Source organism: Haliotis rubra, unplaced genomic scaffold, assembly GCF_003918875.1.
Source record: "Haliotis rubra isolate DU_JTF1 unplaced genomic scaffold, ASM391887v1 Scf260, whole genome shotgun sequence".
Taxonomy (NCBI): Eukaryota; Metazoa; Mollusca; class Gastropoda; order Lepetellida; family Haliotidae; genus Haliotis; species Haliotis rubra.
Genome location: NW_025766670.1, coordinates 1,303,877 through 1,327,487, shown reverse-complemented (window position 1 = coordinate 1,327,487; position 23,611 = coordinate 1,303,877). Strand labels below are relative to the sequence as shown.

At 41.3% G+C, this 23,611-nt stretch overlaps 1 protein-coding gene across 4 annotated transcripts in view; it reads right to left on the bottom strand.

Annotated features, from left to right (window-relative positions):
• The window catches only part of LOC124280132 (glutamate carboxypeptidase 2-like), a 174,256-nt gene that overhangs the window by 34,818 nt on the left and 115,827 nt on the right, over positions 1 to 23,611 (bottom strand). For all 4 annotated transcript variants that reach the window (XM_046716022.1, XM_046716025.1, XM_046716026.1 and 1 more), the window contains exon 2: positions 17,104 to 17,374. In XM_046716022.1, coding sequence (XP_046571978.1) covers positions 17,104 to 17,374 — 271 coding nt within the window. The remainder of the gene's footprint in view (positions 1 to 17,103; positions 17,375 to 23,611) is intronic.

Sequence of the window (23,611 nt, the reverse complement as noted above, 5' to 3'; positions counted from 1 at the left end):
AGAAAGGTTTATGAAGACGGCACTCCGACTGCCTGATGATAGTTAATTATCCACTATAGGGACCCATACCATCAGCTTCAGCTTCGCGTGTTGATGATAATGACTCAATTTGCTGAGAGTGTTTGTCTAGGACTTTACAGACATGCAAGGAGTTCATGGCATACAGACACGAAGAGACAGGGAGGAGAATGTAATGGCTCAGACATGACTCTCTAGATGGGGAGGAGAAACAAATGGCTGAGACATAACAATCTAGATGGGGAGGGAAAAAGAGAGTGAGTGAGTGAGTTTAGTTTTACGCCGCACTCAGCAATATTCCAGCTATATGGCGGCGGTCTGTAAATAATCGAGTCTGGACCAGACAATCCAGTGATCAACAGCATGAGCATCGATCTGCACAATTGGGAACCGATGACATGTGTCAACCAAGTCAGCGAGCCTGACCACCCGATCCCGTTAGTCGCCTCTTACGACAAGCATAGTCGCCTTTTGTGGCAACCATGGGTTGCTGAAGACCTATTCTACCCTAGATCTTCATGGGTCAGGAAAAAGAGGGGCTTGGCAAATGACTCTGATAATAAGGAGGAGAAACTAATGACCGGGTGATGATTTTCCAGATGGGGTGGAGGAACTAATAGCTGGCACATGATTCTGTGGGTAGGGAGGAGAAACTAATGATTCTGTGGGTAAAGAGGAGAATCTAATGATTGGGTCATGACTTTCCAGATGGGGTGGAGGAACTAATGGCTGGCACATGATTCTGTGGGTAAAGAGGAGAAACAAGTATGGGAGGAGAATCTAATGAGTCAAGACTCTCCAGATAGACAGAACAGAAACAAATAACATTGACAGGATTCCCCAGACAGGGAACCACATTAGCAAGAAGACTAAAAGCTGAGACATGATGATGAGGAGAAACCAATGGGACATGGTTGTGGGTAGGAATGAGAAACTAATTGCTGCAGGATGATTCCGTGGGTAGAGAGGAAACGCTAATGACGCTGCCATGATTCCTTTGAAGGTGAGGAGAAACTAACAGGACTCTGAAGGTGAGGAAAAGAAACTAAAAACTTGAACATGACTTTGGATAGGAAGGAGAAACTAAGTCTAGGCCATGACTCTGTCCGTGAGGAGGAGAAACTGATAGCTGGGTCATGGGAATTCATCCCCTCACTGTCAATCTGGTTGTTTGACAATGTCTAGAACCAGAGAGAAGGATAAATCTTTGTTACTGGTACCCTATCCCTGATCACAAAGACAATTGCTGAAATGAAATCAGGGCTGAAGGTCTAACATTGATTACCAACCAACTTTTTGTGCTCCAGAGTTAAACTCACTTTCCTATATTGCTGATTGGGCCACACTACATCACAGTCACTACAAACAGGAGGCTGCAACATGGAGGATGGCCTTGGTGTCCAAAGTCAAAGATAATATACGTTATATCTCCCCTCTGACACTTCCAGCTGACTTAAGAAATAGGAATTAGGACGTTCACATATTTATTTTTAGCTATCTCTTCTCAAGAAATCTGACAATGTCAATCATTATGTTTGCACAGTTCTGTATCAGCTGACTCCGTAAGCATGCCAACAAAAGTGTTCTATAACCAGTCTATACCAGAATGGTGCCGTCTCTGGGCGGTGTTTGTTTCTGGATATCATGATGGGTATGTTAGTTTCTGACTGGATCAATACCTAGACAATGTGGGGATTAAGTTTCCGATGAAAGACTCCACGTCTCCCTACTTAGTAAATCACACAGTCTCATCTCCCTGCCCCAATTATACACAATGTTTGCCTCTCTAATCCAATGGTATATATTTCCAATTAATGATCTACACTGACATCCATGGATCTATACAGTCACACTGTGTCTGTATGCTAGGACCTTTAGTGAGACAAAGTGAACAGACTTCACACATAGACAATATACTTGTCCACCCCTTGCAATGGGCAAGTCAGCAACATAAGCTAGTCAACACAATGGACATGGCCACCATCCAACAAGCTATTCAACACTAGTCAACACAATGGACATGGCCACCATCCAACAAGCTATTCAACACTAAAAGCTAGTCAACACAATGTACATGGCCACCATCCAACAAACTATTCAAAACTAAAAGCTAGTTAACATACCAACCCACTGCTTCAACCATAGACCAGTCAACACCATAACCATGCGCACCACCCTACTAAAGACTCGTCAACACAATTGATCTAGTCCACTGCCATACAATATTCTGGTCAACATAATAGACTAGTCCACTGCACCATCACTTGCTGGTCAATACAAAAGTCTAGTCTAGTGCTTCTCCAGTGACTAGTTCACTGCCTATCTATAGGCTAGTCAATACCATTCCAATCAACACCACAGGCTAGTCCACTGACCACCTATAGGTTAGTCTATATCATAAGCTAGTCCACTACCCATCTACTGGCTAGTCAACTTCATAAGCTAGTCCACTACCCATCTACTGGCTAGTCAACTCCATAAGCTAGTCCACTACCCATCTACTAGCTGGTCAACTTCATAAGCTAGTCCACTACCCATCTACTGGCTAGTCAACTTCATAAGCTAGTCCACTACCCATCTACTGGCTAGTCAACTTCATAAGCTAGTCCACTACCCATCTACTAGCTAGTCAACTTCATAAGCTAGTCCACTACCCATCTACTGGCTAGTCAACTTCATAAGCTAGTCCACTACCCATCTACTGGCTAGTCAACTTCATAAGCTAGTCCACTACCCATCTACTAGCTAGTCAACTTCATAAGCTAGTCCACTACCCATCTACTGGCTAGTCAATAAGCTAGTCTTAACATCTACTGGCTAGTCAACATCATAAGCTAGTCCACTACCCATCTACTGGCTAGTCAACTTCATAAGCTAGTCCACTACCCATCTACTGGCTAGTCAACTTCATAAGCTAGTCCACTACCCATCTACTGGCTAGTCAACTTCATAAGCTAGTCCACTACCCATCTACTAGCTAGTCAACTTCATACTAGCTAGTCAGTCCACTACCCATCTACTACTGGCTAGTCAACTTCATAAGCTAGTCCCCTACTGCCTACATCTGGTCTGGCTAGTCCAACTTCATAAGCTAGTCCACTACCCATCTACTAGCTAGTCAACTTCATAAGCTAGTCCACTACCCATCTACTGGCTAGTCAACTTCATAAGCTAGTCCACTACCTATCTACTGGCTAGTCAACTTCATAAGCTAGTCCACTACCCATCTACTGGCTAGTCAACACCACAGATTAGTCTACTGATCATACACAATCATAGTGAAGTTCTCCATCGGCTTTACTAGTCCCATGCCACACCAACGTAAAGGACTAGTTGCTACCACACAGCCCACTTCCTGTTTGACATTGATGTTTTGGTAGTCAGCATACTTACAACGGAACAGTCACGAACAACATCCCTCACAGGGCAACTCATTCCTGAACTATCACTGCATCTTGACACAAAATATTACACAGAGGAGCACGTAACAAACTTTTCCATCACAGCTTGTTTCCAGAAAAAAATAATGACGGATTTCTTCATGATTGATTATTTGATATTGGAGATGACTTCGGACTAGACATCGATTGCATGGATTACTCAGAACATCTTTAACTGATGTTTAGAATAATATGTCTCCAGGCCAGAGCCGGGGATCTGTAATTTAGAAAAAGCATGTATCATGTGTCTCCTGCTCCGGGTCGATATCAATGTTTGTTAGCCTGACCCCGGCCAATGCTGTTCAGTCTATCTGTAAATCAGTCATTGAAATTGGAAAATGTACCATACTGAATACATACAAGACTCAAACAAATGAAATATTGTAATATATCTGAGCTTTCAATCAGACTCTGACATAAATCTCTCATCCTCAGATTCCTCTGCAGTACCTGTTGACTGGACTTGGAGCCCACCAGGAGAAGCCCAGAGTCGACTTGATGGATGAATACAGTCGCCATCAACTTTCTCAAAAAATCAATAGCTTTTATGAAAGTTTCCAAGCCGTAGGAGGGAGAGAGGCAATCTTTGTTGTTGGACAACTTGTAGGCCACAGTGAGGAGCATGTGGCTCTTGACAAGACCAGGCAGCAGTTGGAACAGGAACTAGGGTTTGTCCTCAACAATGGAGTCTGACGTTACGAAGTGTATACAAATATCAAAAATGAAAATTAATTTGTCTACACAACAGACAACAAGGTTCAGCTACTAGAACTGTAGTAGTAGTATCAAGTTAATTGTCTTGATTAAACTCCTTAGGATCAATGTTGAGTTGAAACAGTTTCAAGATCAAAAGGGACGTTGTCTTTAAAATATTTTCTGAAGAAATGGACAGCAAGCAAAATGTTCTACCAAAGTTGTCCGTGTGCTGTAGTCTAGTGGTTGAAGTGTTTGCTCATCACGCTAAAGCTCTGGGTTCAAATCCCCACATGGGTATAATATGTGGAGCCCATTTCTGGTGTCCCCCGCCGTGATGCTGCTGGAAATTGCTAAAACTGGTATAAAACCACACTCAGTCACTCACAAAAGTTGTCAGATACTTTGTAGATGACTTCATATCGTGTTCCGTAGAAAGCCTCCAGGCTGTAGGAATGGTGTGCTGGTCTCATGTTCAAGTTATTCTTGTGACATATCAAGTCTGGGCTCCAGCAAGGTTCTTAAGTCACCATGCATTTCTGTCTGTAGTCAAGTCCCTTGTGAGACTCCAGACAAGCTAGGTTCTCAGGTCATGCAGGAAAGAGTGAGTGAACATAGTTTAAGCCGCAGTTATTTTGTTTGTAAATAATGGAACGGGAGGAGGCAGAGCTCTTGTTGACAGCATGAACGATAATCCCATCCTCAATCATCCATCAATGCTTAGTTCTGGAAGTGAGGCAATCTATACAACAATCAATCCAAATGCCTCTTGTGAATATAACATTGTCATGTATCTACATTCACAATAAAACATTCTTTACAGGAGATCCTTAAAAATAAAATGAAATAAAAAAATCCTCCACCACAAACATATTTTTAGAATGAATCAAAGTTTGTCTGTGAAGACAGTGGAGGGAAGCCATTGTGCAAAAAGACATTTCGGTTGTATTCTAAGCAGATACAAAGGGAGTGAAGCAGTGATGATATGATACCTGTCCAGAGAGCTCTCTACTTACAACGCTCCACGAACGCTCCGCTCTTCCAGTGAAACTGTTAAAAATCCCAACATACAACTTAAAGTCAGTAGGACAGCGCTCTTTCAAATACAGTGCGCCCTCAGTTTGGAATGCTCTCCCAAATGAACTCCGCAATTCCCCTTCTCTTAGTTCATTCAAGACTGGTTTAAAAACATTCTTATTTAAACAAGCTTTGCTTTAATGTGCCCTTTCTGTCCCATTTTTGTGAAAGAAATGCTCAAAGAGTCCTTTCAGAGATTAGTGCTATATAAATGCTATCCATTATTATTATTATAATAAAACAAATGTTGACACACTGGATAGTTGACGAAGGAGTATGCCATGGGGACACACTATCCTCCATGTGACACATTATTACATGAGGGTTTATGGCAATAGGGTGGCCATGTGGTTAAACCATTTGCTTGTCATGCTGAAAACTCGGCTTTGATTCCCCATCTGAGTACAATATGTGAAGCCCATACCTGGTGTGATCTGCCATGATATAGCAAGAATATTAATAAAAACAGCAGAAAACTAAACTCACTCACTCACTACATGGGGGTTGTCAGAGTATTTTGATGTACTAATGTTGCTTGTCACACTTTTGAATGACACTCCCCATGTCCTTAAAAACTTTATTCACGATTGTCCCTGACAAAAACAAAATGCTAAAGCACTCTATAGTCATCATAAAATGTCAATATCTACACAACCTACCACAAATATGTGTATTATATTTTTTCATCCTCCTCAAGAGATTGTCATAGTTTTGTTGCCCCGCCCCTACCCCTTAGTTTCAACAAATTCCCTAATGGGGTTCTATTCAGATGAAAAAACTTTAAGGATGATCAACTTCAAACAGTTGATTCAGCTGACAAATTCAGATGACAAAAACTTATGGATGATCAACTTCATGAAGTTGATCATCCATAAAGTTTGTCATCTCTATACCACCAACTTTTAGAATGCCACTCAAACAAAGGGATTCTGTTCGCTTTGGAATACAGAAATGCATGGTCTGCCCTGATAAATACTTGTTTATTGTACCCCAGGCCCTGGATTGCTGCTAGCACTATCAACCACTGGTTGCCTGGCTCAAACTTGATTATTTGCATGGTCTTCAAATGACTCATTGATTGAGGAACTAGATTAGAATCTTGCCGATGGCAGGTGGCTGTAAAGAACAGAGAACGTCATCACTTGCTGATTTGATAATGATTGCAGAGCCGTTGACATGGGGCTCATCCCCTCACTTGCATCCAGTACTCAGGTCAATTACATTGAAAAGATGCAAGTACCACCATGGTCTCTCATGATGCTAGTTATTTTCAACCCAATCCAGTCCCCCAAACAGCTTTGGTTTTCATGGAGTGCCATTAATAGTTGAACTGGAGTTGGGCACTACTCCACACATTACTCCTACGCTATAACCCTGTAGGGAGCCCTACTGAGTGTCGTCTCTCAACACTGCTGCAAAGTACATCCCAGCTAGGCAGACTTAATGGTCCACATTTTGTACCCAACTTGCGATCCTAGTCCTTGGGCAACCATTTTCCCGGTCATAACAATATTAAAGACAGCTCGTAGTAAGATGAGAATTCCCCAAGGATATATGGAAATTCTCGCCCAGTGAATAAGGGACACACATAACAAGAGCATCACTTGAAAATGTCCAGTATCTTAGAGAAGGGCCATCACAGCAATTAGACAACCAATCTCTCAAATCTGGCACACGATGATGTGGATGAAGTTGGCTGGTTTTAGCTCAATGTCCACGATACAATTAAATAATTGATGCACATCGACATGAAGCTGGAGACTCAAATAGATTTAGAAACTTGTTTCTCACACTGTATTTCTGTCAGTTATGAAATTATCAAACCAATAAGTTCTGAAAAGTAGATGATATTTCCAGCAACAGACAGGATAACACTTGGGCAATATTTGCTTGCGCTCCCAAGATTGTTTACTTTTGGGGCACGCAATCCGTCTGACAAGATTACCCACGCTGAATGATCCCAAATACAGATCAGGAGGAGTCACACAATCACAGAGATTGAATTATGGGTAATGTAATCACATCGCAAAAGATCGATAAGCTTCCAAATATCGAAATTTACATGGCGATGATGGTCTTATTTAACAAGGGAAAATCTCATGATTTTATTCAAATTTGTTGAAGCAGTTTTCTTTTCAAGTCAATATTCCACTATGTGAGGAAGAGGAGGGCCTCTCTGTAGTGTTCCGTCGCTTGTTCCGTACACTGAAGGGAAGACTTTAAGTGGGGAAGAACACGGGGTACCTGGTACAACTCTCCACCGATCCTCCAGAACATCAATACTTCCTACCTCCTTGAAGCTAATATAGCATGGGTGATGTACAGCAGATATACACATGCAAATGTGTGATGCTTGGGTGAGTGAGTTTAGTTTTACGCCGCACTCTGATGCTTGGGTGATATACACCATGACAATTGTACTACATGGATGATATACCTCATGGACATGGGTGCTATAGATGATATACCTCATGGACATGGGTGTTATAGATGATATACCTCATGGCCATTGGTGATATGGATGATATACCTCATGGCCATGTATGTTATGGATGATATACCTCATGGACATGTATGTTATGGATGATATACCTCATGGCCATGGGTGTTATAGATGATATACCTCATGGCCATGGGTGTTATAGATGATATACCTCATGGCCATGTATGTTATGGATGATATACCTCATGGACATGGGTGATATGGATGATATACCTCATGGCCATGTATGTTATGGATGATATACCTCATGGACATGGGTGTTATAGATAATATACTCATGGACACGGGTGATATGGATGATATACCTCATGGACATGGGTGATATGGATGATATACTAGGACCTTCATGGCCATGTATGTTATGGATGATATACCTCATGGACATGGGTGATATGGATAATATACTCATGGACATGGGTGATATGGATGATATACCTCATGGACATGGGTGATATGGATGATATACCTCATGGCCATGTATGTTATGGATGATATACCTCATGGACATGGGTGATATGGATGATATACCTCATGGACATGGGTGATATGGATGATATACCTCATGGACATGGGTGATATGGACATGGGTGATATGGATGATATACCTCATGGACATGGGTGATATGGATGATATACCTCATGGACATGGGTGATATGGATGATATACCTCATGGACATGGGTGATATGGATGATATACCTCATGGACATGGGTGATATGGATGATATTCCTCATAGACATGTGTGATATGGCTGAGATTCCTCATGGACATGTGTGACATATGGACACTAACTCCACTAACAAATGTGATATATATGTTTGAGATGCACATGTTGTAAATGTACTCAGTATAACTGTATTAAGTTTCAAATGTATCCTCCAAATGACAGACAGTGTGAAATATCTTTTATTGTCAGTTTCAAATTTTATGTAAAAGGCCTTCAAATATCAATGGCCAGACATGTTTGCAGTCAAAGCTCTCTCATCTGAAGGTCATATGTTTTCAAAAATCAATCATATTCAGTCACCGTTCTTTGAATATCAAAGGTCATCAAAAGTAAAACATCTTTGGATGTCACTGTCAGAAGTTTCAAATGTTTACATGAAATGTGTTTCCTTGTCAATATTAAATGTCGTAAAATGTCAGTGGTCTTTATATGTACACTTGGACATATTTCTGTCTTCAGAATTGAAAAGGGAACTGTTTCAGAGGCCAGTAAATACCAGCCTCCAATTAGACGAAGAGGACGCCATGTTGTTGAGACAGGCACACACAATAGTGTTATTCAACTGAATATTGCTGACACAGCAGAAATGTCCAAGGTGCAAATCACTGCAGTACGTCTCACGTAATGAGAGTTTGGCTGGTTTATCTCCACTATCAGCAATATTCCAGTCATGTCAAGGCAGGAGGACACCAGAAATGGGCTGGAGACCAATGGACCTAGTGATCCAGGTGGTCAAACCCAGGGCATTAGATGACAACTCTGCAACTCCTGCCTCAGGTAGTTGAACCAGAGAATGTCATAGCAACTGGAATATGAGGGAGAAATATCATAATTTGTTTTCAGTCCATGCGGTAGTAGTTCACCGGAGAAGGCAACTCGATCTGTGTATTGATCCTAGTTGTCTAGACACTGTGTCCACGACAAGAAACAAACAGACCTTTTCTTCTCATTATGACATCAGGTTTTGAAAACAAATCAAAATATGAATATCAATTTTGAAAAATAAGTAATAAATGACAAAACATATAATTTATAAATATACTAACAGAGGAGTGAGTGAGTGAATGTGGGTTTACACCACTGTTAGTAATATTCCAGCAATATCACGGCAGGGGACACCAGGAATGGACTTCACACATTGTACCCATGTGGGGATTTGAACCCAGGTCTTCGACTAACAGATGAATGAATAATACTTTGACACACTTGATTGTGACACACAGTGATTGTTTTAAGTAGAATTTTCAATTTCACAAATTTTGACTCTAATTGTTGATTGGATACAATCTGATATGTTATGTTAAAGGTATTAAACACTATGCTATATCATTGTGTTGTAAATATATTGCCCAACACGGTGGAGTAACAGATAATCTAAAGGTCCAAAACTAATTTCACAAACATTTAACATCATTCACCATTATAAGCTCCTTGTGTGTGACGGACCTGTATTGCTCTGACTATACCTGGTATATGATGGGTCTATGTTGATCTGACTGTACCTGGTATATGACGGGTCTATGTTAATCTGACTGTACCTGGTATATGACAGGTCTATGTTGATCTGACTGTTCCCAGTATATGATGGGTCTATGTTGATCTGACTGTTCCGAATATATGATAGGTCTTGGTTGATCTGACTGTACCTGGTATATGACCCGGTCTATGTTGATCTGACTGTACCTGGTATATGACAGGTCTATGTTGATCTGACTGTACCTGGTATATGACAGATCTTTGTTGATCTGACTGTACCTGGTATATGACAGATCTTTGTTCATCTGACTGTACCTGGTATATGACGGGTCTATGTTGATCTGACTGTTCCTGGCATATGACAGATCTTTGTTGATCTGACTGTACCTGGTATATGCCGGGACTATGTTGATCTGACTGTACCTGGTATATGCCAGGTCTATGTTGATCTGACTGTACCTGGTATATGCCGGTCTATGTTGATCTGACTGTACCTGGTATATGACAGATCTTTGTTGATCTGACTGTACCTGGTATATGCCGGGTCTATGTTGATCTGACTGTACCTGGTATATGACAGATCTTTGTTGATCTGACTGTTCCCAGTATATGATGGGTCTATGTTGATCTGACTGTATCTGGCATATGACAGGTCTATGTTGATCTGACTGTACCTGGTATATGACAGATCTTTGTTCATCTGACTGTACCTGGTATATGACAGATCTTTGTTGATCTGACTGTACCTGGTATATGACAGATCTTTGTTCATCTGACTGTACCTGGTATATGACAGGTTATGTTGAAATGACTGAACCTGGTATATGACAGATCTTTGTTGATCTGACTGTACCTGGTATATGACAGGTCTATGTTGATCTGACTGTTCCCAGTATATGACGGGTCTATGTTGATCTGACTGTACTATGTGACTCAGATCTGCAAGTTTCTGGCATGTGAGACTGACGCCTCAATCAAACAGTCCCCCTGATGGGTAAGGGAGAATGTTCACTATTGTCTGGCAGTATCCATAGAATGACCAAACGAGGAGGCTTCAATCTAGCACAAATTGAACTTTTTCTTAAAGCTCAAAATCAAAATCATCTCAAATGCCCCTGAGAGTTAAACATTCTGATAGGACTGATACACATTATTCTCTGACCCAGAAAAACTAAGAAACTTTTTAAGAAGGAGAGAGCAAGTTGGAAAGTGTTGTTTGTAACAAATTTCCTCCAACAAGGGGGAAATCAAATGATTGATTTTATTCTGAAGACAGCTGAAGAAGTTACTTGTGTTAAGCTTGGTATGGATTTAGATACTGTTCTGTTGTTGAGACAATCCCTGGCCAATCAAACACAGCCAAACTCATCAGCTCAGTCTGGTAATCTGGTACAGTGAAAGAAGGATACTTATTGTGACAAACTCCCCACAGGGTTTGATAATGCCATAACCTTAAAAGACTTTGTCCATCTACTGGTATTTCCCCCAAATTACCACCCATATTTCCGGTGACCCCCACCATCAGGAAGTAGTATTAGGTCAGAGTTGGTGCTTAAACATAACAGATTTATTTGGCACATTTTGCATCTTTCAGCTAACACAATTTTGTGAGTGAGTGAGTGAGTGAGTGAGTGAGTGAGTGAGTGAGTGAGTGAGTGAGTGAGTGAGTGAGTGAGTGAGTGAGTGAGTGAGTGAGTGAGTGAGTGAGTGAGTGAGTGAGTGAGTGAGTGAGTGAGTGAGTGATATTCTCTGCTTGTAGTATTATCACAGCAAGTGACACCAGATTTGGATCTCTCCAGTACTATCAAATGCTTTACCCCATTGTGCCTTCTCTCCAAAGACATTTGAAAATACATGACTCAGAAGTTATTTGAATTAAAAATACATGATTAGAATCTCAGATTAAAGAACAGACACCAGCATTATACAGAGACTTGTAACATTATATTTCATTGAGAAATAAAGAACTCAAACATTGCAATGGTAATTATAACAGAATAACTTCCTCCCAGTTGTCAGCTCTCAAACAAGAAGCTCACTGTTTTATGCAAACACGAAGATAAATATAGGAAAATGAGGGACTTGGAAAGGTCAAGTCACTCCTTCAAAGAAAGAGATGTGAGATACCAACATACAGTGTCACATGTCTTTACTTTGATGCTCAGAGCCAATGTCACTTTGATGAACAATGGAGGATAAAGACAACAAGATATATTCTCTTCTATCTATCTGAAAAAGGTTTCTGAGAAATTGGAAACATCTAAATTTATACAGATTGTTCTCGCAGGGTATACTAGATTAAGTTGAAAAAATGATGAGTGAGTGAGTAAGTTACATGAGTAAGTAAAAGATTCTTCTGTATGGCTGAATGAAATTGATTTGCATAAAAAAATGAGTGGAGTGGAGTGGAGTGGAGTGGAGGGAGCGGAGTGGAGTGGAGTGGAGTGGAGTGGAGTGGAGTGGAGTGGAGTGGAGTGGAGTGGAGTGAAGCGGAGCAGATTGATCTCAACCATTGCTTTTAAAAGGGCACCAACCTCGAGAAAGTATACCGAAAGAAAAATTTTGTGTCCCATGACCCTCCCATAATCTCTGCCAAAACAATTCCCAAGAGTCATGTGGATGTAAACCATCGGTTGATATCTTCAGATGTAACTCCTACATGCATACTATCTATCTACAAATCACCCGCTGAAGAACAACCCTCAATCATACTCCACACTGAAGTCATTCCATTTGACTCCATGGCACCAACTTGGCTCCTAGGACCTCCATGAGTTTCTTTATAGGTACCTCGGGAGTCATTTGGCACCAGAGGTATTATGTCTTGAGCATTACGTCGCTACAGTCAGTATCAATATCATGACAACAGCTCCAGGACATCTGCAGGAACATGACAGTCATAACTAGTGGTTGGTGTCGTGTCATTTGCCAGATAAAGAACAGGGCCTTGCAGATTCAACCAGCTCAAGTGAAAATCCTCCTAAAACTTTGTTCCAGTCAATGCTTGGTAATTGTGCTCACAAAACAAGGTTTTTAGCAATTGCAGTTCAATCAACCCCACTCTGATGAACGGTGGCATCTTAACAACATGATGACCATCCTGCTGAAGATAATTACGACCAAAATGAAGAATTTCACCACATCCACTGAAAAACTTAACATGAGTGAAAGGATCAATAATGCAAACTAGCTGCGGTTCATGATGACATCATCCTCGTTCATCAGGGGAAATACATGCCTGGGAAAACAGATTTTGTTTTATTGGAAACAAATCTCAGTTGTATGAAGCGATACAATAAACAGAGCAATACAAATAAAAACTTGTGACTCCGTATTGTAAAAAAACAATACCATCCAGTTGGTACATCATGCTACATGAAGATATTATTCACCAAGGAACAGTGGTGTCACTGAATGTTCCTATTCAGATGCAGTTGAGGGCGGTGGTGCCCTTGTTACTATATTTAGACAGGGAGAGTCTGGAAAGATGCAGAGCATCCCGATTCTTCAAGCAATTCTGATGCATAGTATTAGAGAAAGTTCCACTACAGAAACTTCTGTCATTTCATGTTGACTTTTTGTTTCAACTTGGGATTGACATTGCCAATCACAATATGAAAAATGAATGGGTTGAGAATCTACGTTCCTAGGAACGAAAACATTTTCGTTCTATTTAATATCGTAAAATATGTCGGTTAATCCTCATCGTGTAAATGTCTTGTTGTCTAGATACTGTGGAACCATCATTGTGCCCATGATGCTTTTGAATGCCAACAACACACTGGTTTCACCTAAGTTATTAGCCTGTGGCCACTGGTTTCACCCGAATTGTATATCCATGGTTACTGGTTTAATAATAATGTGTCCATTTATATAGCGTCCAAACTCCACACTAGTTATGCTCATAGCGCTAACAATCAAGGCACAGCACATTATTACCCCGGATAACCCAAGCTGCCTGTTAGGTGCTACAAGGTTATAGTCATATGACTTTTTCCACCGGGTACCCATTTTCCTGCTGGGTGAACAGAGACAATTTTGAACAAACTCACTTGCCTAAGGTGAGACCACATGTGTCACATGTGCTTCGTTGTGGGGCAGGACTCAAGTCCTAGAAACTCTCAGGAGTCAAGCTGCCAAACATGGTCACCCATCCAAGGGCTGTCCGAGCTCGACGCTGCTCTACTTCACCGATTTGTGACCTGAGCTTTGAACACAGCCTGTGCTCACTGGTTTCACCCAAATAGTATGTCCATAGTTACTGGTTTCACCTGAGTGGTAAGTCCGAGCTTACTGATTTCACATGGCTGTAAGTCGGTACTCAGTGATCCCACCCAGTGGGAGGTAAGCCTGTGCTCACTGGATTCATTGGGTGGCAAGTCTCTGGCAACTTGGTTTCCTGCCACATGATGCTTACACTGCGATACAACTAAACGTATATAAACGAAGCACATGTGACACACATGGTCTCACCTTAGGCAAGTGAGTTTGTTCAAAATTGCCTTTGTTCACCCAGCACAAAATGGGTACCCGGTGGAAAAAGTCATGTGACCATAACCTTCTAGCACCTAACAGGCAGCTTGGGTTATCCGGGGTAATAAGAATCAGATTCTGATTAAGCGCTGCGAGCAATAACTTGGTGTTTGGAAACTGTGTGCTACAGAAGATGACTTATTATTATTATGATATAGAAATAATCACTGACTCACTCATGTTGATAATACAATATTTGAACTACAACAGTCAACAAGACACTTAGCCACAACAAACTAACAAAAACACTATAACAGGAAGAACTCTTGCTTCTAATCAGCCTGAAACTGAGCTCATTCTTCCTTAAAATGGCAACAAATAACAGTCCTGCACAGCTGCCACAATTCATGCATGTAACTAGGGAGGTCTTTTTGTTGAATATTGATGAGACTAAATGTCCCGCCTCCATCAACAAGATCCCAGTGGACACCATCTTCCTTCAGCCTGCCAGTTCTGCTGCGCTGATCACATCACTGGCTCATTAGCAAAATAAATAGATGCCAATTAGTATCAGGACAAGTCCTTGCCCTCTGGTCAGCGAGACACTTTACCCTGCTTGGAGCAGTAATTTTGTCAGTTTCAGGATTAATGTTGGAGTGAGTGAGTATGGTTTTACGCTGCTTTTAGCAATATTCCAGCAATACCACAGCGGGGAACACCAGAAATGGGTTTCACACATTGTACCTGTAGCAGATGACATCCTTATGTTGTCAGCTTGCTAACGGGGTTAACCTCTTTGGTCATGTGGACAAGGCGTCCGACTTCGGAATAGAAGGTTCGTGGTTCGAATCCCAGCACGGGACTCTGAAATTTTACGGCCGCTTCATTGGCGGCCTACGTGGGGCTGAGCATGTTCATGTCAAATTTGGGACGTGCCTTCTGTTGACGGGGGCGTATGTAGCAGGGCGTGGAGTCATCCCACAGATGACATCCTTACCTTGTCAGCTTCGGGAAATTTTATGGCCGCTACATACCCATGTGGGGAATCGAACCCGGATGTTTGGGGTGACGAGCAAATGCTTTTATAATAAACTACTAGGCTACCCCACCGCCCCTACTAATGTTGGAGGGATGTGCAGGTAAATGAATGTTCATAAGTTTGGCGAAACACATGTTAACATGCAGTGAAACACAGGGCCACAGTGCTGGAACACCACGGTGTTGGAGATCTTTGATTGTCACCTCCTGGAATTACTAAGGACTCTACACAACTCTGCACGGTCAATTCGAGAGCTTGAATGACAGGACTGTCCATGTCATTGACCTTCTGCAGCGTTGAAAATTCGCCACTGCCCGACAGTTCGGGACGGTCTGTTTTGCGGCTGGACAGTCAGGTTAAAAGTAGCATGCCCAATGGTCAGGCTGTTATTGTGTAATGTACTCAATGTAACCCTGATATGGATGAAATCCGACTTGAATTATGATGAACAATCCATGTTCACTGAAACAGATTTGAAAATGTGCCAGTGTATTATTATTCTAACATGAATGGTTCCTTCCTCACATTTACCTTCCTGTTGCTTTTGTTAGTCCAGAAAATTTTGGACTGGCAGCATTTTTTCTGGTCTGGAATCTTTGGAGTGTTGCCAGACCGGTTGTCAGGTTGAAATTTTATTTTCATCACTGCCTTCTGATATGCAGTTAGTCAGTTACGATATGTCCATGACCTTCACAAAGACCATAAACATCAAGTTGACAAGTATGGAGGTCATCTCGGATTCCCCTAAGAAGTCATCTACCACATGCAACAGATTTTAGGCACAGAAATGTCATCATAGGACACTCAGGCTTAATACACTTCAAACTCCAAGGACCGTGATATCCAAGTCTCAGGAAGAACTATATTAACATGGTGCAGGGTGAGCAACAATCTATGTGCAACCATCATGGAACAGTGACACATTCAGTGTGGAGCGCTGATAACACAACTGGCCATTAACCCTTGCTTCCAAGATTAATGTTTACAACATGCATCATATTGGCCGCAGTCCTTCATCTGCAAGTTGGGCGTAATCAGTGGTAGCACATACAGGAATCATGGTACTGGTTGTAACAGACTGTCATGTTCACCTTCTTGATCAGAACATGGCTTATAGTTGCACATCTTGAATCCAGACAAAGTATTAAAATAAACTAATTCGAGATCATTTTCTCGTCCACCATCCTGGAGTGAGTGAATTTACCACCACACACATTACCCCATGGGATTAATTCGGTTCAACATGTCATTGTATTCCATTTGCGTAGATTGATGCTCAAGCCATTGATCAAAGGATTGTCTGGTTCAAACTTGATTATTTACAAACTGCTGTCATATAGCAGGAATACTGCTGCGTGCAGTGTTAAACATCAAGTAATCAACCAACCAACTTTGGTTCAAAAGCCTTAGTGATGCAGTTCACAGATGTCCACCACGTTTGATGACACCTAGCAGCACAGGTACTGTGCCATCATAAAATCCAGAAACAGTATCAGGACAATCTGGTATTTAAGCCCAGGTGTCCATTATAGGATTCTGGTATGTCAAAGGTACACAATTCTGCAAGTTATACATGTATTGCTTGACCTGATTGGGCCACCCAATGAGGATCCATCCCGGTCAGACGTCTTGACTACATACAAACACATGAACCTACCTGCTGGACTCCGAAGTTCGGCTTCTGCTCTGGGGCAATGAAAGTCTCATGGATGTTGCGTCTGATGATGTATCCAAGAATGAGGCCTACAAAGAAGATGACGATGAGGAGGAGGACCTTGAGGATTGTCCCCTTCCTCCCACTGAAGCAGTCTCCGCACCAGGCTTGGGGTCGTGGCCTGTCCAGGTTCTTGTACTCAATGTCGATATTGTCGGACTCCGCATCCCACCTCGACACCGGCTTGCCGGCAATGTAGCCGCGGGTTGGCATGCTGGAACATATCAAAAGTTGGATTGGTATATAAGTGCATGGAAGGAGCTGTCTGGATTGGTTGTTGCACTGAAATGTACCAGAAGATGACCATAAACAGCAGCCACAATGTCGAGACATAACTCCGAACATTGATAATATATAGAGGATGTCAGTGGAAAAGAATATCCAGTCTTGACTTTACTCGATCAGAAACAAATTCTGTTTGGTGTGAAGGAAAATATAGCTTCTAAAATTACATGAATGACACCAGGTGTTCATGAAAAGGGTAAGTATATTCCTCCCGGTGGAATCAGATACACAGGTCAGATGACCTGGGTGGAAGGTGAATACAGCATACAGAGGAGAACATCTTCTATTGTCAGGTGTGAAGACATTGTTTTAACTGACAATATTTAGTTACAGTGAACATGTGCTTAATATCCTAGTATACGAAACATATATCTCTCTCTCCCTCTTTCTCACTCTCAATCTTTCAAACTTTGTCCCAGCCTTACTGTTGTCAGAGAGTGAGGACTCGACAGATGACCCCCATGAAGAACCATCACAATCTGCCATGCAGACCATAATTACTATTGATCAAACTCAGGGAAAAGAATGTAGTTAAACATAAACTTTGCTAAATTTAGAATATGTGTAACACAAAAACATAATTTGTCCTAGCCTCAAAGTCTTCAGAGAGCCAGTTGATGCATATCTGGATGAGAATCATGCTGAATCTAGGGCTGAGTTGATATCATTTCAATATTGTTGATAGACGGGCAACACAACATTTACGGCTAATCAGACATGAGGCCTGTCATCGGTCAGTGACGGGAAGTGTTCTTTTATTTCTACCCTATTTAAATGCATCTGCAGCATGTGCAATACTCTCTCCCTCAACCCTTTGATGAGGACTCGAGAGATGACCCAGAGGATGAACATCACAATCTGGCATAGCAGACCATTATTACTATCGATCACACACAGGAAAAAAAGTTCGTCAAATTTTAGCATAACTCCCAATGGATGAAAATCTTTACGTTTTTAACGGTCAATTTAAGCTGGGTTTATTGAGTAAAAGAGTGTAGCAGAGAATGAGAGATTAGTGGGGAGTTGAGGAAGAAAATGAGTCTGCATCCATATGGAGAAAGACTTTTGTCCATTATGAGGAGAACAAACCTGGGGGCTGTCTCTAGTATGACTAAATACTCCCCTCCCACTGGTGTCTAGTATGACTGTATACTCCCCTCCCACTGGTGTCTAGTATGACTGTATACTGCCCTCCTACTGGTGTCTAGTATGACTGTATACTCCCCTCCCACTGGTGTCTAGTCTGACTGTATACTGCCCTCCTACTGGTGTCTAGTATGACTGTATACTCCCCTCCCATGGTGTCTAGTATGACTGTATACCTCCCCTCCCATGGTGTCTCCCAGTATGTCTGTATGACTGTATACCCTCCCTATGGTGTCTAGTCTGACTGTATACTCCCTCCCATGGTGTCTAGTCCCATGCTCCTCCTACTGGTGTCTAGTATGACTGTATACTCCCATCCCATGGTGTCTAGTATGACTGTATACTCCCCTCCCATGGTGTCTAGTCTGACTGTATACTCCCCTTCCATGGTGTCTTGTCTGACTGTATACTCCCCTCCTACTGGTGTCTAGTCTGACTGTATACTGCCCTCCTACTGGTGTCTAGTCTGACTGTATACTCCCCTCCCACTGGTGTCTAGTACGACTGTATACTCCCCTCCCACTGGTGTCTAGTATGACTAAATACTGCCCTCCCATGGTGTCTAGTATGACTGTATACTCCCCTCCTACTGGTGTCTAGTCTGACTGTATACTCCCCTCCCATGGTGTCTAGTCTGACTGTATACTCCCCTCCTACTGGTGTCTAGTCTGACTGTATACTGCCCTCCCATGGTGTCTAGTATGACTGTATACTCCCCTCCCACTGGTGTCTAGTCTGACTGTATACTCCCCTCCTACTGGTGTCTAGTATGACTGTATACTCCCCTCCTACTGGTGTCTAGTATGACTGTATACTCCCTCCCATGGTGTCTAGTATGACTGTATCTCCCTCCCATGGTGTCCTAGGGTGTCTAGTCTGACTGTATACTCCCCTCCTACTGGTGTCTAGTATGACTGTATACTCCCCTCCTACTGGTGTCTAGTATGACTGTATACTCCCCTCCCATGGTGTCTAGTCTGACTGTATACTCCCCTCCTACTGGTGTCTAGTCTGACTGTATACTCCCCTCCCATGGTGTCTAGTATGACTGTATACTCCCCTCCCACTGGTGTCTAGTATGACTGTATACTCCCCTCCCATGGTGTCCAACAGATCATCCACTATTGTAACTCACAGTCAACACCTCTCATCCACTATTGTAACTCACAGTCAGTGTATATCACCTTTATATCTCCCTGTTACAACAGATCATCCACTACTGTAACTCACAGTCAGTGTATATCACCTTTATATCTCCCAGTTACAACATATCATCCACTATTGTAACTCACAGTCAGTGTATATCACCTTTATATCTCCCTGTTACAACAGATCATCCACTATTGTAACTCACAGTCAGTGTATATCACCTTTATATCTCCCTGTTACAACATATCATCCACTACTGTTACTCACAGTCAGTGTATATCACCTTTATATCTCCCTGTTATAACAGATCATCCACTATTGTAACTCACAGTCAGTGTATATCACCTTTATATCTCCCTGTTACAACATATCATCCACTATTGTAACTCACAGTCAGTGTATATCACCTTTATATCTCCCAGTTACAACAGATCATCCACTATCGTAACTCACAGTCAGTGTATATCACCTTTATATCTCCCAGTTACAACAGATCATCCACTATTGTAACTCACAGTCAGTGTATATCACCTTTATATCTCCCAGTTACAACAGATCATCCACTATTGTAACTCACAGTCAGTGTATATCACCTTTATATCTGTATATCAGTTACAACAGATCTTCCACTATCGTAACTCACAGACAGTGTATATCACCTTTATATCTCCCAGTTACAACAGATCATCCACTATTGTAACTCACAGTCAGTGTATATCACCTTTATATCTCCCAGTTATACAACAGATCATCCACTATTGTAACTCACAGTCAGTGTATATCACCTTTATATCTCCCAGTTACAACAGATCATCCACTATTGTAACTCACAGTCAGTGTATATCACCTTTATATCTCCCAGTTACAACAGATCTTCCACTATCGTAACTCACAGACAGTGTATATCACCTTTATATCTCCCAGTTACAACAGATCATCCACTATTGTAACTCACAGACAGTGTATATCACCTTTATATCTCCCAGTTATACAACAGATCATCCACTATTGTAACTCACAGTCAGTGTATATCACCTTTATATCTCCCAGTTATACAACAGATCATCCACTATTGTAACTCACAGTCAGTGTATATCACCTTTATATCTCCCAGTTACAACAGATCATCCACTATTGTAACTCACAGTCAGTGTATATCATCTATACATCTCCCAGTTATGACAGATCAGCCACTATTGTAACTCACAGTCAGTGTATATCATCTATACATCTCCCAGTTATGACAGATCAGCCACTACCTCCCTGTATACCACCCTATCAACTGTGTATCAGCCTGCTACAACAGATCATAATACTATTCCCCCAGCCGCTCTATATCAGCTCAGTACAACATATCATCCATCATACTCACACAAGGTGTATATCAACTCTTTAACAACCTCCCTGGTACAAGATATCACTCAGTAAACTCACACAAGGAGTAGATATCTCTCCCCAGGTAGATATGCTGTGGTGGTAACACATCCCCCTGCGTTATCAACTGTTGACTCAGTGAGTTCTCTAATCTCCCTAATACCAGCCGTGACTCACACCCCACACTGGATGATAATTCCAACAATAGGATCCCTGAATTCTCGACTTGTTAATTAATATCCAATATTGTTGCCATGGAAGCAATATTTGATCAGTAATCAGGTCTATTTAGACTTCTTATTGACTACTTCATAAACGAATTTGAAATTGATTTCACATGACTACATATTCAGCAATGTTAAGTCTTCGTAAGTTGATTATTTTTATTACAGAACATCATGAGGTGTCCATTATCAATCATGTGTAACCAATAATTCTCGGTAAATTTGAGAAATGTCAAAATATTTTGAATCGATAGAGAATTTGACTGTGTGTCACTTCAGCACCTCCCGAGTCAGCAGGAAACTATCATGCTTCTATTGTACCAACGCTGACATATTCCACTGAGTAAATGAAATTACTGTCTTCAACCATTCCCCCTCATTGATACAGTAATCATGCACACTTCATGTCAATAAAGTCCCCTGGAATAACAATACCATGATATCCAGACTAATCCAGGCTTGACTGCCATTGTGGCGTCCGACTCCGTCAAATGAATGGGGATAGGACTCTCACTCAGCCATTGATTGGGAACATATTTGTAATGTCAGCAGATTTTACATGTGCCCTGCTCTAGTATTAAACTCAATTTTCTCAAACCCTCAAATTTGAGGTGTTAAATAACAAACCTGAAGAAACGTGTACCATGAATGCAGCATCTGGATCATATCACATGTTTGTCAAGGTAACATTTAAATCAAATGATTTATGGTGTTAATGTTGAAATTAACATGTATACCTCTCCATCTTGATTATTTGCATTGCTGTCGACTTATTCCATAGCCTGGCATTCATCTACTGTCACATTCTCTACATCATCATTTGCTCAGTTGGTAGAGATGATGGCAATTTACACTGTTTTTGTGTATAATGTGCTTTGACTGTAACATAGAACCCCTTTCCTGAGCAAAGGTTTCAGGAAGGAAGGCTACTTTGTATCCTGGTGTTAAATTTAACATACCATCGTAATGCTTTGGGTTAACAAACACATTATAAACTTGCCCAATTATAGTCTGTTTGCAGGGAAAACGTACTGATGAATTTCACTTTAAACAAAAAAGTAAATCAAATGAAGTGAAATTAAGACTGTGAATCCTCATAATTTTACCTTGCCAACTGAACATTTAAATCCCAGAATTTTATTCAATGTAGGACAATAGTTATTTACAAATGATCATACATTCAAATCGCTATTATTGGTTTGTATTACAAGGGGGTGAGCGCAGTAGATGGAACAGTGAAACAAATGCACGTGCGGTTCGTAATGAGCGTTAACATAGACCAACTCTACTTGTTCTCGATGTTTCATTTAATGTGCGTACACCCTTGTAATACAAACCAATAATAGCGATTTGAAACTATGATCATTTGGTAACCACTTTTATCCTAAGTTGAATTAAATTCTGAGATTTAAATGGTCAGTTGGCAAAGTAAAATTATGAGGATTCTCAATCTTAATTTCATCTTATTCGATTTACTTTTTTGTTTAAATTGACATTCATCGGTACGTTTTCAATGCAAACAGACTATAAAATATTAACTAAATTGCAGTTTACATTTTTAGAAAGAATTACATGCATTTGAGCATGTTACACTATGCATATTTTATATGTAGAGATTAAGATTATTTCATTTTCTCATGAAATAAGCTAGAGAAAAATCAGCTGTACATATTGTACACATTTGGCTTTGATCTACCAAAGATTAAGTCAAACACAAGCCATTATTTTCCTTTAAAATAATTTAAATGCAATTATCAGGAGATATTATATCAGGAACTGGAACATACAGGAATAACACCAGGAGATTGTTAACATAGCTGCTGCTGCACCTGCTCCACACAACTAATTGTCTGACTTGTGCCACTTGTAGCCTCATGCAGCTGGGTCTGGAAGGTGTGCATGACACAATGGACTACTGTACCCTCTCACTGGCTGTACCCTCTCACTGGCTTTACTGTACCCTCTCACTGGCTTTACTGTACCCTCACACTGGCATTACTGTACCCTCACACTGGCATTACTGTACCCTCTCACTGGCTTTACTGTACCCTCTCACTGGCTTTACTGTACCCTCTCACTGGCTTTACTGTACCCTCTCACTGGCTTTACTGTACCCTCTCACTGGCTTTACTGTACCCTCTCACTGGCTTTACTGTACCCTCACACTGGCTTTACTGTACCCTCTCACTGGCTTTACTGTACCCTCACACTGGCTTTACTGTATCCTCACACTGGCATTACTGTACCCTCTCACTGGCTTTACTGTACCCTCT